The sequence below is a fragment of the Mirounga angustirostris genome, unplaced genomic scaffold, assembly GCF_029215605.1.
Source record: "Mirounga angustirostris isolate CCGP_5_RB_7025 unplaced genomic scaffold, mMirAng1.0.hap1 SCAF_10, whole genome shotgun sequence".
NCBI classification, from domain to species: domain Eukaryota; kingdom Metazoa; phylum Chordata; class Mammalia; order Carnivora; family Phocidae; genus Mirounga; species Mirounga angustirostris.
Genome location: NW_026991718.1, coordinates 113,530,639 through 113,547,358, shown reverse-complemented (window position 1 = coordinate 113,547,358; position 16,720 = coordinate 113,530,639). Strand labels below are relative to the sequence as shown.

The 16,720-nt window shown below is 43.8% G+C and overlaps 1 protein-coding gene across 8 annotated transcripts in view; it reads right to left on the bottom strand.

The window, feature by feature from the left end:
* Nucleotides 1-14,262, bottom strand: part of CBFA2T2 (CBFA2/RUNX1 partner transcriptional co-repressor 2) — a 151,514-nt gene extending 137,252 nt beyond the window's left edge. For 4 of the 8 annotated variants that reach the window (XM_064573018.1, XM_064573028.1, XM_064573017.1 and 1 more), the window contains exon 1: nucleotides 14,080-14,256. Coding sequence is in view for 1 of the 8 variants with exons in the window: in XM_064573020.1 (XP_064429090.1) it covers nucleotides 14,080-14,113 (34 nt within the window). In the remaining 7 variants the exon portion in view is untranslated. Of the gene's footprint in view, nucleotides 1-14,079 lie in introns of all 8 variants that reach the window. The other 4 variants (XM_054510053.2, XM_054510054.2, XM_064573020.1 and 1 more) reach the window with 3 other exon arrangements.
* Between the last annotated feature and the right edge of the window lie 2,458 nt (nucleotides 14,263-16,720).

Sequence of the window (16,720 nt, the reverse complement as noted above, 5' to 3'; positions counted from 1 at the left end):
AGTCCAAGGACACAGAGGCAGCTAAAGCAGAGTATCCAATCACTGTCTATGTTTTTATGCTGATAAAAGGCAGTTTCACAAAAATGAGAAGCTGACTTCTATTAATACAGCACAAAGTTTATAATCAACAATAACTGAAAATAACATAAGGCCAGAATTCCTCAGGAAAAGCTGATCAGGGGCTCCTGGGTGGCTCAGTCGTTAAGCGTCTGCCTTCGGCTCAGGTCATGATCCCAGGGTCCTGGGATCGAGCCCCACATCGGGCTCCCTGCTCAGCGGGAAGCCTGCTTCTCCCTCTCCCACTCCCCCTGCTTGTGTTCCCTCTCTGGCTGTGTCTCTCTGTCAAATAAATGAATAAAATAAAGTAATCTCTACCCCCAATGTGGGACTCAAACTCAGGACGCTGAGATCATGCACCACATGCTCTACCAACTGAACAAGTCAGGCGCCCCTCCTTAACTTGATTCTTTGAGTTAAACCACTCACTAAAAACACTTAACATCCTAGTGAGTATTTAGACCTCAGTATTTCATGCTAATGGTAATCTGTCAGCAGTACGAATGTGCAATACAACCATCTACACAAGGCAATTCTGCCAGCCAGAATTTTTATAGCTGTTAATATATTAAGTTTACAGTACCAGGCAAGATGTCACCACTATCAGCATCAATAGAACAGGTGATTCTTCAATGCCCCTAACCTAGAAACAAATTCTTTAGCCTAACATTCAAAGTTTTCCATAGCTCTGCCTCAACCTGCCTTTACCCCTGTTTTACTAAGTATATCTTGCATCTCCCAGCTTGGATGCCTTTGCTTATTCCAAGAGTTGGCAACTAAAGTCATCTCCCACCCAACCCTCTTCAAGCCCTGCCCACAGCCTGTTTCAGTAAAGGTTGTGGGCTAACAGTTTTTACATTAAAAAAGGGAGGAGGATATATGACAGAGACCATGTGTCCCACAACATATTTATTAGGCCTTTCATAGAAAGTTTGCCTACTCCTGGCTTACTCCATTTCTCAGGACCTGAAATGATTTCCTTATCCCACTTCTCCATATCTACCAATCCAAGATCTACCCATCCATCAAAATGCAGTTGACTATTTAGTGAAGCCTTTCTTACTACCTTCAATGATATATATTCTTCCTCTTTTAAATTATCCATTTTGGAGTCACAAGGGATAGTTTCCAAACAAAATAGAGATGCAAGGTTTGACAAGAAGGCTACTGCATTAACCTAATTATTTTACTCTTCCTGTCTTGCCCCTTCAAATCCATCTTCATGAAGACCACCAGAAAACTCAGGGGCACCTGGTTGGCTCAGTCGTTAAGAGTCTGCCTTCGGCTCAGGTCATGATCCCAGGGTCCTGGGATTGAGCCCCACATCGGGCTCCCTGCTCCGCGGGAAGCCTGCTTCTCCCTCTCCCACTCCCCCTGCTTGTATTCCCTCTCTCGCTGTGTCTCTCTCTGTCAAATAAATATTAAAAAAAAAAAAAAAGACCACCAGAAAACTCTAGAACACAATCTTAATACATCATTCTCTCATCCTTTCTATTGTTCTCCATTAGCTATAGAATAAAATCCAAGAATAAAACCCTGACCCCCGGGGCGCTTGGGTGGGCTCAGTTGGTTAAGCGACTGCCTTCGGCTCAGGTCATGATCCTGGAGTCCCGGGATCGAGTCCTGAATAGGGCTCCCAGCTCAGCAGGGAGTCTGCTTCTCCCTCTGACCCTCCTCCCTCTCATGCTCTCTGTCTCTCATTCTCTCTCTCTCAAATAAATAAAATCTTTAAAAAAAAAAAAAAAAAAAACCCTGACCCCTGCCTGCTTCTCTTATTTCCTGCCATTCCTCCCCTAGTGTGTTATACTTCAGTAACATAACTTTTAGTACCCTCCAAACCCGGTCCAGTCTTTTTTTCTTTTTTAAAGATTTTATTTATTTATTTGACAGAGAGAGACGCAGTGAGAGAGGGAACGCAAGTAGGGGGAGTGGGAGAGGGAGAAGCAGGCCTCTTGCTGAGCAGGGAGCCTGATGCGGGGCTCGATCCCAGGACCCTGGGACCATGACCCGAGCCGAAGGCTGACGCTTAACGACTGAGCCACCCAGGCGCCCCAACCTGGTCCAGTCTTAACTTCCCCCCATCTCCTACCCCTTCTTTACTTGGGTCGCATGTTTTGCTGGTAAGAGTACAAAACTTGATATACCATCTCCAGAGAGTAATTTGGTAACATCTATCAAAATTACACAAAGCGTATTTTCCTTACCCTAGCAATTCTACTTATAGGAATTTATTCCACAAATTTATGAAGTAACTTTTTTTCTTAAGATTTTATTTATTCATTTTGAGAGAGAGACAGAGAGAGCACAAGCAGAGGAAGAGGGAGAAGCAGACTCTCCACCGAGCAGAGAGCCAGACACGGAGCTCGATCCCAGGACCCCGAGATCATGACCCGAGCTGAAGGCAGACACCTAACCATCTGAGCCACCCAGGCACCCCTGAAATAACATTTTTAACAGAATTATGCAGCACTGTTTGTAACACAAAAAGATTGGCATCTAAATGTCCATCCATAGTGGACATAGGAAAAAAAAGTACTGTACACCCATACAACAAAATACAGTGCAAAATGAAGGTCTTTTATACATATTATTATATGGCCTACAGGAATATATCTGAAAGGATACAGGGGCACCTGGGTGGCTCAGTCATTAAGCGACTGCCTCCGGCTCCGGTCATGATCCCGGGGTCCTGGGGATTGAGCCCCGCATCAGGCTCCCTGCTCCACAGGAAGCCTGCTTCTCCCTCTCCCACGCCCCCCACTTGTGTTCCTGCTCTTGCTATCTCTCTCTCTGTCAAATAAATAATACAATCTTTAAAATAAATAAATAAATAAATACAATCTTTAAAAAAAAAAGGATACAGAAGACACTGGTAATTGCCTCCAAGGAACACAAGAGTGGCTAGAGCACAGAGGTGAGGGAAACTTCACTAAACCGTCTTCATAACCTTTTAAATGTTGAATTATGTAAATACACTGCCAGTCCACAGGCACCTGGGTGGCTCAGTTGGTTAAGAGTCTGCCTTCAGCTCAGGTTATGATCCCGGAGTCCTGGGATCAAGACCCACATGGGGCTCCTTGCTCAGAAGGGAGTCTGCTGCTCCCTCTGTCTGCTGCTCCCCCTGCTTGTGCTCTCTGTTTCTGAAATTTAAATAAATAAAATCTAAAAAAGTATTTAAAAAATAAAGATAAAATAAAATCACCTTTTTGTACATAAATAAATAAATAACAGATTATAACCCACTGACTAAAATAAGAACCTATATTTATATAAAAAGACAAGAAAACTAAATATGATATATATCCTGGACTGGATCCTAGACCAGAAGAAAAAATTTTTTTTCCTATAAAGAACATTATTGGAACAAATGGCAAAATTCGAATGAAGTCTGTATATTAAATAATACTATTATATCAAGACTACTTCTAGATTTTGGTAAGTATATTGTGGTTATATAAGAGAATGTCCTAGTTTACAAAAAATATACATTATGCTATTTAGGATAAAGAGGTATCACAGCTGTAACTTACACTAAAAGAGTTCAGAAAAGTAATCTACAATATAAACAGAAACAGAGAAATAGTAAAGCGTTGACATCTGAGGAATCAAGATGAAGAACAAATGGAAATTTGAATACTACTCTTGCAACTTTTTCGTAAGTGTAAAATTATGGCAAAATACAACTTAAAAGTACAAAAAATGTTTTTATAATGCAAATCACCATCCTTGAATATTTTTGTGTTTTTCTAAAGCAACTTATAGTATTATGTAACATATTTAAGTAGAGGTATGAGTATAGTTAAAACGACTTAGCCAAGGGCACCTGGCTGGCTCAGTTGGTAGAGCAAGAGAACTTCCCCCGCAACTTAAGATTTATTTATTTATTTATTTGACAGAGGAGGGTACACAAGCAGGGGGTGCAGCAGGCAGAGGGAAAGGGAGGAGCAGGCTCCCTGATGAGCAGAGAGCAGGAGGACTTGGGGCGTGGTCTCAGGACTCTGGGATCATGATGTGAACCAAAGGCAGATGAACTGACGGAGCCACCCAAACGCCCCCAGCATGAGACTCTTGATCTCAGGGTCGTTGTTCAGTTCAAGCCCTTTTATAGGGCATAGAGTTTACTTAAAATAAATAGGGGCGCCTGGGTGGCTTAGTCGGTTGAGCATCCAACTCTTTTTTTTTTTTTTAAAGATTTTATTTATATATTTGAGACAGAGAGAATGAGACAGAGAGCATGAGAGGGAGGAGGGTCAGAGGGAGAAGCAGACTCCCCGCCGAGCAGGGAGCCCGATGCGGGACTCGATCCTGGGACTCCAAGATCATGACCTGAGCCGAAGGCAGTCGCTTAACCAACTGAGCCACCCAGGCGCCCCAGAGCATCCAACTCTTGATTTCAGCTCAGGTCATGATCTCATGGGTCATGAGATTGAGCCCCACATGGGGCAGGGAGTCTTAAGTTTCTCTCCCTCTGCCACTCCCCACTCCTGCGCACGTGTGCGCTGTCTCTCTCAAATAAATCAATCTTAAAATAAATTAATTTAATTTAATTAATTAAAAACTAAAACTAAAACACTTAGCCAGGGATGCCTGGCTAGCTCAGTTGTTCAAGCATCTGCCTTTGGCTCAGCTCATGATCTCAGGGTCCTGGGATCGAGTCCCAAATTGGGCTCCCTGCTCAGAGGGAAGTCGGCTTTTCTCCCTCTGCTCCTCCTGCTGCTCATGCTCTCTCTCTTCTCTCTCTCACAAATATACGATAAAATCCTAAAAAAACAAACAAAAAAAACCAAAACAACAACAACAACAAAATAAACACTTAGCCACACCAACCCACCAAGGGAAAATTAGGTGAAGCTTACAAAAACTGGAGCAGCTGACCCTAAGCCGCTCTAGGCAGCTAGAGAATGAATGCTGGAGGAACTAAAACGAACATCACCTCTTCTCCCACCTCTCCCTCACCACTCAGAACTTCCCTCTCCTAAACCATCCCTATCTTTACTCTCAGTCATAAGGAGGACTTGCTTTATGCCTGCCTTTTCTCCCTATAAGTTTGGCTCCACTTCTCTAGAGGGAAACAAACAAAGACATAATCACTTTCTCAATATTAAGGACCAAAAAACCTTGGCACATTTTTGGGGAGAAATGTTACTAATATTTAAGATTTTATAGAGAGGGGAGGTAAAGGGCAGGTAGTGGTAAGGATATAAACTAGCTAAAAAATACATGGGAGGGATGCCTGGGTGGCTCAGTCAGTTAAGCGTCTGCCTTCGGCTCAGGTCATGATGCCAGGATTCTGGGATCGAGTCCGGCACCGGGCTCCTTGCTCAAAAGGGAGCCTGCTTCTCCTTCTCCCTCTGCCTGCCGCTCCCCCTGCTTGTGCTCGCTGGCTCTCTTGCTCGCACTCTATCTCTGGCAAATAAATAAAATCTTAAAAAAAAATAAAACTAGAAAATAAAAAAATACATGGGAATTAGAGATAACTGTATGATTAGTGTAGATCTAGGAATATAAGGTAAAAATGAATAAATCTGTGCTGTTCAATGTCTGTTCTCATGTGGATTCAAAAAATTAAAAGCAGGCATGACCTCTGCATGGAGATGGCTAAGTTAACAAAGGAGTAAGGGAAACATTTGTAAGAGAGGAAAAGGTCAAAGTAGTGTGTCAAGGGAGCTGTGCTATGGCTGGTATTAACATTTCACTTGAGCTGCTGAAGAGGTCAGATTACATATTTGTCGCCATCAGCTAATTTAATTGAAAGGTCTAGCCAACTCCAAAGCTATAAATTCAGACAGAAAGATACCTAGCTCTGGGTTATTCTAAATTTTACTTTGATATCTGCATTTAATTATGGAATACAAAACAGAAAAGTAGAATCAAATCTTCAAGAGCCACATTCCAAACTAAAGGTTCACTTCCTAAGTCCATATACTATATTGGATGGACCATATTTGACAGCTCCTCACAGGGCCATGCAAAATTAATATGGACACTTCCTGGGCTTTTGATGTTTACTACAATCATCTGTTTCACTGCTAAGATCAGGAAACATATGGGATGAATTGGTAAAGGATGCAGAGAGTTTCTGTTGCCTTTTTTTTAAATTCATCTCTAAGGCTAATTCAGGATACCTCTGAACAAGACCAAGATCTAGTACAGTAGTGGTCTCTAAATCATATTCCAATTCCTAGGACTTTTTTTTTTTGTTGAAGGTTTTATTTGACAGAGAGAGAGAGACAGCGAGAGAAGGAACACAAGCAGGGGGAGTGGGAGAGGGAGAAGCAGGCTCCTGGCAGAGCAGGGAACCCGATGTGGGGCTGGATCCCAGGACCCTGAGATCATGACCTGAGCTGAAGGCAGATGCTTAATGACTGAGCCACCCAGGCCCCCCTAGGACATTTTTTTTTTTTTAATAAGAGATGTTAGAGTAATAAAGTTCCTGAAGAAAGATGATGGGAAATCAAGTAACTTCAGGGAACATTGGGGTCCAAGGAACACAGGTCTAAAAACCTTCAGCCTAGTCAGTAAAAAGAAGCCATGTGATAGTAAAAAACAGTGGGTTTTGGACTTAGGTCTCAATGGAAAATGAATGAACTCAACACCAGGACTGAACTAAGTCTGAATAGTGCATCTGCTACTGATTAACTGTGTGACCTTGGGCAATTTAAGTGCTCTGAGCCTTACCTCCTCATCAAACAGAGATACTAACTCCCTCCAAGGTTGTTCCAAGAATTACATGAGATGACATACATGAAAAATGCCCAGCAGAAAACCTAGCGAAGACCCCCTTTTTAAAGAATTCAACTGGACTTAAAATCTGATTCAATTGACACATCTGCAATGGATTCATTTCACAAGTTTAATTTATGGTACCCCAGCCCCTATAATTTCAGATAGCCTCAAGGCCTTCAAGGGGCCAGAGACAGAAACCAGAGACAAGGCAAAAAGCTACTTAACCAGCCATAATACAACCCAGAGACAGGATCTGTCACATGTACATATACTAGCTCATATTGCACATGGGGTCAGTCAGTACAGCAAGAGTGTGGCCCCTCTTCTTGGTAATCTTACCAAAGCAGAAACAATAACCAGGAAGAGACTGTCCCTCATTAAACCTTCAAGCTTTCACAAATTTGAAGTAAATCTTTACAATTCAATGACTGCTTTCTATAATATGAGGTTCAAAACAATACTCTAAAACTAAGGAGTGAGGATAAAACTGACAGGTGAGAAATCTTTTTGCACACCTCTTTCCTCCCAGTTTTTCCTTATCCTAGAAGAGGTATGAACTTAGTGAATTAACTCATCTTGATCCTAGTGCTGTATTCATTTATTGTACACTATCTTTTAAATGATCTTTTCTCCCTAAAAGCATTCACTAAATTCAAATAACTAACCATAAAGTCTAGATCTGCATGTTCCACAACAGGCTTAACACTCAAGAACAAGCTTAAAGTCAATTTATATAGAGGAAAGCCAATGGGTTCCAAACCAGCACAAATGCATTCAACAGTCAAAGATGAAGACAAAAATCATTACAAGTATCCAAAATGTGATTCAATTTAGTAAGTCCTGAGTCAATAACCCTCAAAACAACTAAAATCAAAGGATAACTTTGTTTTTTAAAGTTTTTACTCATTAATTTGACAGAGAGAGAGAGAGCGAGAAAGGAAACACAAGCAGGGGGAGTGGGAGAGGGAAAAGCAGGCTTCCCGTGGAGCAGGGAGCCCGATGCGGGGCTCGATCCCAGGACCCGGGGATCATGACCCGAGCCGAAAGCAGATGCCTAACCACTGAGCCACCCAGGTGCCCCTGTTTTGTTTTTTTTAAAGTGGGCTCCAGGGCGCCTGGGTGGCTCAGTGGTTAGGCGTCTGCTTTCGGCTCGGGTCATGATCCCGGGGTCCTGGGATCGAGCCCCGCATCGGGCTCACTGCTCGGCGGCGAGTCTGCTTCTCCCTCTCCCACTACCCCCGCTTGTGTTCCCTCTCTCACTGTCTCTCTCTCTCTGTCAAAATAAATAAAAATAAAATCTTAAAAAAAAATAAAATAAAATAAAGTGGGCTCCATGCCCAACGTGGGGCTAGAATTTAGGACCCTGCGATTAAGGGTCGCACACTCTAGTGACTAAGCCAGCCAGGTGTCCAGATAACTTTGTTACTAATAGGAAAACTTATACCCAATTCTACACAAGGACTCACTGAAGTATCAACTCTAAATTAACAAGCAGATAGCAAGTGACTGAGTAGTTTTGTAGCAATATTATTACTCTCAAAGCCCTCAGCTCACTTCACACTTCTCTGCCATGGGGTAGAGGTGGGAGATGAGGTGGGGTATATACAACATGAGGCAACAAAGGTTCTGAACATCTCCCTCTAAGAGGGGAGAAACAACCAGAAAAAGTTCTGTAGTGCAGTAATATTTAGATATCTGTAAGAACTGCTTCCCTTCCCTTATAAATGCTATATTCTGAGAACTTAGATGACCTTTCAAATACAGGAACTTCATAGTATCAGAGTATAGAAATGAGGGTTTGATTTTCCCATTCATTGATGGTCAAAATATTTTTTTTTAAAGATTTTATTTATTTGTCAGAGAGAGCAAGAGAACACAAACAAGCAGGGGGAGCGGCAGGCAGAGGGAGAAGCAGGTTCGCCGCCCAGCAAGGAGCCCGATGCAGGACTCAATCTCAGGACCCTGGGATCATGACCTGAGCCAAAGGCAGCCGCTTAACTGACTGAGCCACCCAGGCATCCCGGTCAACACTTTTTTTTTTGTAAAGGTAATCTCTATGCCCAAAGTGGAGCTCAAACTCAACACCCTGAGATCAAGCCACATGCTCTGCCAACTGAGCCAGCCAGGTGCCCCGAAGGTCAACATTTTTAAGATTTTTTTTTTTTTTTAAGTAATCTCTATACCCAACATGGGGCTCAAACCTACAACACTGAGATCAAGAGTCACACGCTCCACCAACCAAGCCAGCCAGGTGCCCCAGTCAACACATTTTAAATAACAGCTACCTCAATGTTAAAAAGCTCAGGCTCTGCTGTCAGAAAGATCTAGATTTTAATCTGGGCTTCGTCATTTATTAGTTTTATAACATCTGAGTCAATTTCATAATTTATAAAATCAGGATATATACCTACCTAAAAGACTGGAGGATTAAAAGGCAAAAGGTAAATACATGATATCTAGCCCAAAATAAACATTCACTATTAGTTATTACTAGGCAGGAATTATCCTCATTTATAGATTAAACAAACTGAGTCTCAGAAGTTGAAAAACTTCCCAGAACTGGGCCTCAAACCCAAAGTCCACCTGCAAATTCTTTTTCCATTGTGATCAACAACCTGCCTCATATGTATCTCTGCTGCCTTTTTAAATAGGCTATTAACTGCAATTTAACTGGTCTTGAATGTGTGGTCACAGATTATGGTGCTTCTTGGGGTTTTTTTTCTTATCCAATAGTTTGGGGGAAAATGACTAAATGCATCAGTATGGCACAGTAAGAAAGGACCAAAGAAAGGATGACACCCTGTCTCTCATTGTCAGTATGCTTACCTAGGGTAGCCTTCCTCCTCTCCATCTGATTTGCTTTTAAAATCTGCTTATAAGGGAGTGCCCGGCTGCCTCAGTCAGAAGTCATGAGTCTGAGACCCATGATGGATGTAGAGATTAAATAAATAAATAAACTTTAAAATCTGCTTATAAACTGGGCTCAGACATGTATCTTTGAAGGATATACAGAACATGAGTGAGCTTTCAGGGAAAGTTTGAGGTGTTACCCTTAACAGGGTATACAAGCTTCAATCATAGTCATGGTCCTAGCAGGAAAGATAGCATACTCCAGAGTAAGGATAATTCAAGGAGGGTTTAATAATAGGACTATAAAGGTGATCATCACAAGGGAGAGTAGTATCCTGGGATTAGGGAGAACACTTCTAAGTTGGAGGAACAAAGGAAATAAAAACTTTCCAAATCCAGGAGTGACTTGTACAGAGAACCTCCTTTAGAGGAATAGCAATCTTCAATCAAGGGAGACAACCAGCCTGAGGCAATACCCACAGGAAGGGAGCAGGGAAATTAAAATTCCCTAATCTTAGAAGGGAAGGAAGCTCTTGATGTAGTTCATATATGTAAGTCAGCCTCCCAGGGCAGAGAACAGGCAATAGATGGAGAGTAGACCTAGAGGAGCAAATGGAAGGTACCTAATTCAACCTCCAGGAAGTCTCTCTGGTACACATTCACATCTCTTCTTTCATGCTAATGGGCAAATGCCAGATAAGGAAAGAATTCCTGAACATGACAATCCTCACCCCAGATTATATTTATTTGAGAGAGTGAAAAACAGCATGAGAGGGGAGAGGGTCAGAGGGAGAAGCAGACTCCCCGCTGAGCCAGGAGCCCCATGTGGGACTCCATGTGGGACTCGATCCCAGGACTCTGGGATCATGACCCGAGCCAAAGGCAGTCGCTTAACCAACTGAGCCACCCAGGCACCCCAATCCTCACCCATTTTGAATAGTAGTGCACAGGGCCTATCTACCATATCTGTAATCAAGCTATTCACTAGTTAAGTATGGTCATTTACCATTTTACTTGTAACTGTTCAGAATTCTTTGAAGGGCCACTGGCATATATTTTTCTCCATGTTTAAAGACTTCTCACTTACCTTGTTAGGCAAAGTAAGATCAAAACATGCAGATACTGTAACTGTTAAGGAGCTTACATTTAGGAGTTTTATATTCCTAGATAACTAAGAAGGCAGAATGAGGTAAGTGTCATCAAAGACAAAAGAGCTGCAGTGCTGTGAAACGTTCTGGAATAGGCTTCCTTGCCATCTGGCCCCTGCCAGGAACAACTCCAGCCAGAACTCACTAACAAGGTATACAAGCTTTAATCAGGTTCCCTGCAGGTCCAGATCTGGAGAACTACACACTAAGCCCTCAAGAGAATCCAAGTATGTATCTGCTCGGTACCTAAAGAGGTCCACCATTCCTCCTCCTGGAAAAAGCCCCTCTCCCTCTTAGGTCTGGTTCAAATGTCACCTCCTTTCCTAAACCTTACTTGGACCTTCAAAGAACAATTAGTTATTCTTACCCTGTATTCCCAAAAGACTTTGCTTCCAGCACTTAAAGCACTTTATTATTATCTATGCAAGGGTGCAGGGCCCCTACTACACTGTGAGATCCTAGTCTTCCTTGTATCCTCTGGCACAAAATAGGGGGTCAAGCACAGTATAAGTACTCTACATATATTATCATATACATTACCATATACATATTATCAATCATCACAAAACTGTAAATGGGGCAGGAACTCTCATCAACTCAATTTTAACAGATGAGGAAAATAAAGTGCACAGAAAGGTTAAATAATGTGCCCAAAGTCTCAAAGTTAATAGGACTGGACCCCAAGATTTCAACCTAGGCACAACTCCAGAAGTGAATCTCAATAGACCTCGTGGGTTGAAAAGGTCCCACTAAAAGTAAATGGTCCTCACCCCCATGATGCAGTTATTATTCACACCAGGGTATGAAAAGACAATATTGGAACTTCTACTTATATTTGTTTTAGTTCATCCTTTGCAAAATGTCCATTTTTGCATGTGTTATAATATGTACATAACATACTACAGTTACCATTGTAATGGTAACTTAAAACATTCACATGTGTGCACACTCAACCCTATCTACTGTTCTTTCTAAAACACTAAAAACATTTGAAGCCAATGCTCTAGATGACTTCCCCCAAGGACTCTGAGCTCCTCCATTCTCTGCCCAGCACTTCAGTTAAACACATTAACCAATCAAGACTATAGGTAAGCTCCAAGAGGCAAGAATCTGCTTTATTCATCATTGTAAGCCCTACAAAAGCACAGGGCCTGGTGCTTAGCAGATGGTCAATGCTGAATCTAACTGTATCGTGGAAACGTCACTGAAAAAATCCTCTCAATATTTTAATGCAACTTACTACATATGCCTCCAGATTAAAAGAAAAAGTGTACTGAGCATGCTAAAAATGTAATATAGAAATCTATTAGGAACACTAAAATAAATAAATAAATAAATAAATAAATAAATAAATAAATAAATAAATCTTCGTTACATAATAGAACCAAAAACTATACTTTGGGGGTATATTTTAAACCAAAAATTGCATAAAACAGATTTGGACATAAAAAACTTGAGTTTAAAAGTCCTTTCTTGGGGTGCCTGGGTGGCTCAGGTCATGATCCCAAGGTCCTGGGATCGAGCCCCGCATCGGGCTCCCTGCTCTGCGGGGAGCCTGCTTCTCCCTCTCCCACTCCCCCTGCTTGTGTTCCCTCTCTTGCTGTGTCTCTCTCTGTCAAATAAATAAATAAAATCTTTAAAAAATAAAAAATAAATAAAAGTCCTTTCTTTTGGGGCGCCTGAGTGGCTCAGTCGTTAGGCGTCTGCCTTCTGCCCAGGTCATGATCCCAGGGTCCTGGGATCGAGCCCCGCATCGGGCTCCCCGCTCTGCGGGAAGCCTGCTTCTCCCTCTCCCACTCCCCCTGCCTGTGTTCCCTCTCTCACTGTGTCTCTGTCAAATAAATAAGATCTTTAAAAAAAAAAAAGTCCTTTCTTTTACAGAGATGGTGCATCATAGACCTAAAGGGTTACCCCTGCCTCTCTTTTGTTATAAGCTCCAAGAGGAAAGGCTCAAACTATCAAAAGCAGCAACTGCAGGCTTGATATGAAGAGGCACTGCTGGATGCACCTACTTTGCATTTCTTCAATCCAACTTTTAATGAGTGTCAAAGAAGAGAGGCCATGTAAAGCCTCCCTTTTATATGGACTGAGGGCTCTGAGGCTAGATCACACTGTTCCTCAGTTTCATCTGCTGCAAAATGGGCATATTCAAATACTTAACTCTTATTTACATATCACCAGGATTAAATGAAGAGAAAACAAGCAAAATGGTCTTATGTTTCCTCATTTACCTTGTCTTACCCCCCTCCCCAAACCAAACTCAAAAACTGAGTTTGGTCTATCCATTTTTTTGGCTATATCTCTAGGGCTGAGAATGGTACCTTTTACTTAATAAATGATTTAATAAATATTGAATGAATAGAATGCAAAATGCCTGCTGCTCAAAAAATGTTGACTATGACTGCTATTGTAACAAGAAACAATTAAAATTTTATTGTTGTTATTAAGAGATACCACCCTTCCCCAAAGGATCTCAAAATTCTAGGAGGAACACTAGACAAATGCGGGAATAGAAAAATGGAGGTAAGAAAAACAACTGGATCATAAAGCAGGGCTAACCAAAGACAACATCTTAAATACACAACCAGGGCCCAATTTCGGGCTTTTCCGAGGGAGGTTCACCCTGGATGAGGTTTATCAACGATTCCAGTAATAACAGTTTTAACGCTTGTGTAGGTCCCAGGCTGTGCCAAGCATTCTACTGGCCCCACAAAGCCCAAAAACCCTGGCCGGGGGTATGGGGGTGGAAATGCTCTTCACACCCCCATTTTACAGAAGGAGAAACTGAGGCTCGGAAAGACCCAAGGTCACATCCCCTAAGCGGGAGAGCCAGAATATGAACCCAGGCAGTCTGACCCCTAAGCCTGCACTCAACAGCCCCCTCAAAGAGGCCAACCTCGCCTCCTCCACCATCCACTACACACCCCTTGAAATTGGGCGTGTGTAATACTTCCCCAGGAGCCGGACTTAGTGACCCCAGCGCCGGGAGAACAAAACAATCCTTGTCCGCCGGTAAGTCGGATGGACGCCGGCCGGGCCTGGGCTCCCAGGCCGCAGTCCCCACAGCTTCGCTCACATCGCTAGCCCCGAGCCTTCCGGGGGGCGCAGAAAGCGCCCGGACGGTCTCGAGAACCCGGGAAGGCCCGGCCCGCCGCGTGACCTTGGATCCGCCGCCCTGCTTCAGGCCTCAGTTTCCCCAACCCCGCCTCGCGCCGGGGGCCTCTCGGGAGCTCGCGCCTGTGGAGCAGAAGGCCGCTCACACGCCCCCCTCAGCCTCCCGCCTTCCCGCCCTGCTTACGCTGGAAGGCGGCCGCTCCAGGGACGCCCACCATCTCCAAGCGCCTCCACCGTGCGCGTCCCGCTTCCACCCGCGTCCCCGGTCGCTCGCAGGCGCCGCCGCGGGACTTGAAGCCGCGACGCTCGACAGCCCCAATACCGCAGCTGCAGCCGCCGCCAACGCCGCCGTTAGGCCGCGCGCCGCCCCGCCCCCCGGTTGGCTCCGCCCCGCCCGCCGGGCACGCCCCCGCCGCGCGCCCTAGCCCGCCGGACAAACGCACGCGGAAGCCCGGCCCCAAGGCCAGCTCCAGCTAAGCCCCGCCCCCTGACCTGCCCCGCCCCTTCCGCGCGAACCTGACGTCCTATCCCGGCGCATCCAGCTTCTCAGACCCGCCCCTCCTGTGTCACGCGCGCCCATCACGCGCCAGGCCCACGCGTCTGGCACTGGGCTTCCGGCTGTGGCCAGGGCAGGGACCCGGGCCTGGAGGAGGAGGTGAGGCCCTAGGGGGTGGAGCTTAGGAGGGGAGGGGACAGCGCCGCACCTGAGTTCTCCAGGTTAAGGCCTGGTCGCCCAAACCATGTCGTTGGGTAAGTCACTTCCCTCTTTTAGCCTACCCTGTGCCAAATGTCTAAAATGTCGTCATCATGGTATTAATAACAGTTATCATTTCTATTACTGAGCTCTTTATCATCTTCAGGTGTTTCCATACACTCATCCATTTAATCCTCACAATGAGGGTGAGAGGTATTATGTTCCCTTTTTTACATGCAGCGTTTTCCCACCAACCAACTTGCCCACTGCTTAATATTAGCATGAAGCAGAAATGGGATTGGAACCTAGAAACTTAAGACTTCAGACCCAGTACTTCGAGCTACTCTGAACTATTCTGTCACCCAAAGACTCAAAAACAAGAATTAAAATTAAAACGAGATTAAAGGGGCGCCTGGGTGGCTCAGTTGGTTAAGCGACTGCCTTCGGCTCAGGTCATGATCCTGGAGTCTCAGGATCAAGTCCCGCATCGGGCTCCCTGCTTGGCGGGGAGTCTGCTTCTCCCTCTGACCCTCCCCCCTCTCATGTGCTCTCTCTCTCTCAGTGTCTCTCTCTCTCAAATAAATAAATAAAATCTTTAAAAAATAAAAAAATTAAAAAATAAAAAATAAATAAAACGAGATTAAAAATTACAAACTTCAGGGCATTTGGCTGGCTCAGTTGGTAGAGCATGCACCCTTGATCTCAGGGTCCTGAGTCCAAGGGCCATATTGGGCATGGAGCCTATTTTAAAAATAAATACATAAATAAAAATAAATTAAAAAAAAATTCCAAGCTCCGCTATATACAAAAACACAATAAACAAAGTTCTTTCAACTTTGCTTTCTTTTATAAGCAGAAGACAGGGATAAAATATCTGCAACATATTCAACAAAGGATCAATATTCACAATAAATGGGGCACCTGGGTGGCTCAGTGGGTTGGGCGTCTGCCTTCGGCTGGGGTCATGATCCCAGGGTCCTGGGATGGAGCCCTACATTGGGCTCCCTGCTCCAACGGGGAGCCTGCATCTTCCTCTCCCTCTGTTACTCCTCCTGCTTGTTCTCTCTCTCTCTCTCTCTCTAATAAATAAATAAAAATCTAAAATATATATATATTCAAAATAAATAAAGAACGCCTATAAACAAGTAAGAAAAAATAATTTAATGGAAAATGAATGGAGGGGGCGCCTGGGTGGCTCAGTGGGTTGAGCGACTGCCTTCGGCTCAGATCATGATCCCGGTTCCGGGATCGAGTCTGGCATCAGCTCTCTGCTCAGCGGGGAGTCTGCTTCTCCCTCTGACCTTCCCCCTTCTCATGCTCTCTTTCTCTCTGTCTCTCACTCTCTCTCAAATAAATAAAATCTTAAAAAAAAGAAAGAAAGAAAGAAAATGAGTGGGGGCACCTGGCTGGCTCAGTCAATACAGCATACAACTCTTGATCTCAGGATCGTGAGTTTGAACCCCACGTTGGGGATAGAGATTACTTAAAAATAAAATTAAAAAGAAAAATGGACAGGGGCCCCTGGGTGGCTCAGTTGGTTAGGTGTCTGCTTTTGACTCAGGTCATGATCCCAGGGTTCTGGGATGGAGCCCCGTATCGGGCTCCCTGCTCAATGCGGAGCCTGCTTTTCCCTCTCCCTCTGCCTGCCACCCCCCTGCTTGTGCTCTCTCTCTCCCTAATAAAAAAATAAAAATCTTAAAAAAAAAATGGACAAAGAGGATGAATAGACAATATACAGAAAAGAAAATCTGTATGGCTAATAAACATTAAAAATACATGCTCAACCTGTCTCATAATCAAGAAAACAAGCAATGAGTTGCCATATTTCATGCATTTGGTTGGAAATTCAACTTGTGGGTCTCCATCCCAAAGAAATACATGCTCATGTGTACAAAAAGATGCATTGGAAGGAAGATTACATAAGAATCGTAAAAGAACAAAAATCAAAATTGGCTTAAATGCCCTACACGGAGAACTAGTGAAATAAACTGTAGAAAATAATATACAATTTTTGAAAAGTAGGTAGATCTACTTGTGTTAATAAGAAAAGGTTGCCAGGGGCGCCTGGGTGGCTCAGTTGGTTAAGCGACTGCCTTCCGCTCAGGTCGTGATCCTAGAGTTCTAGGATTGA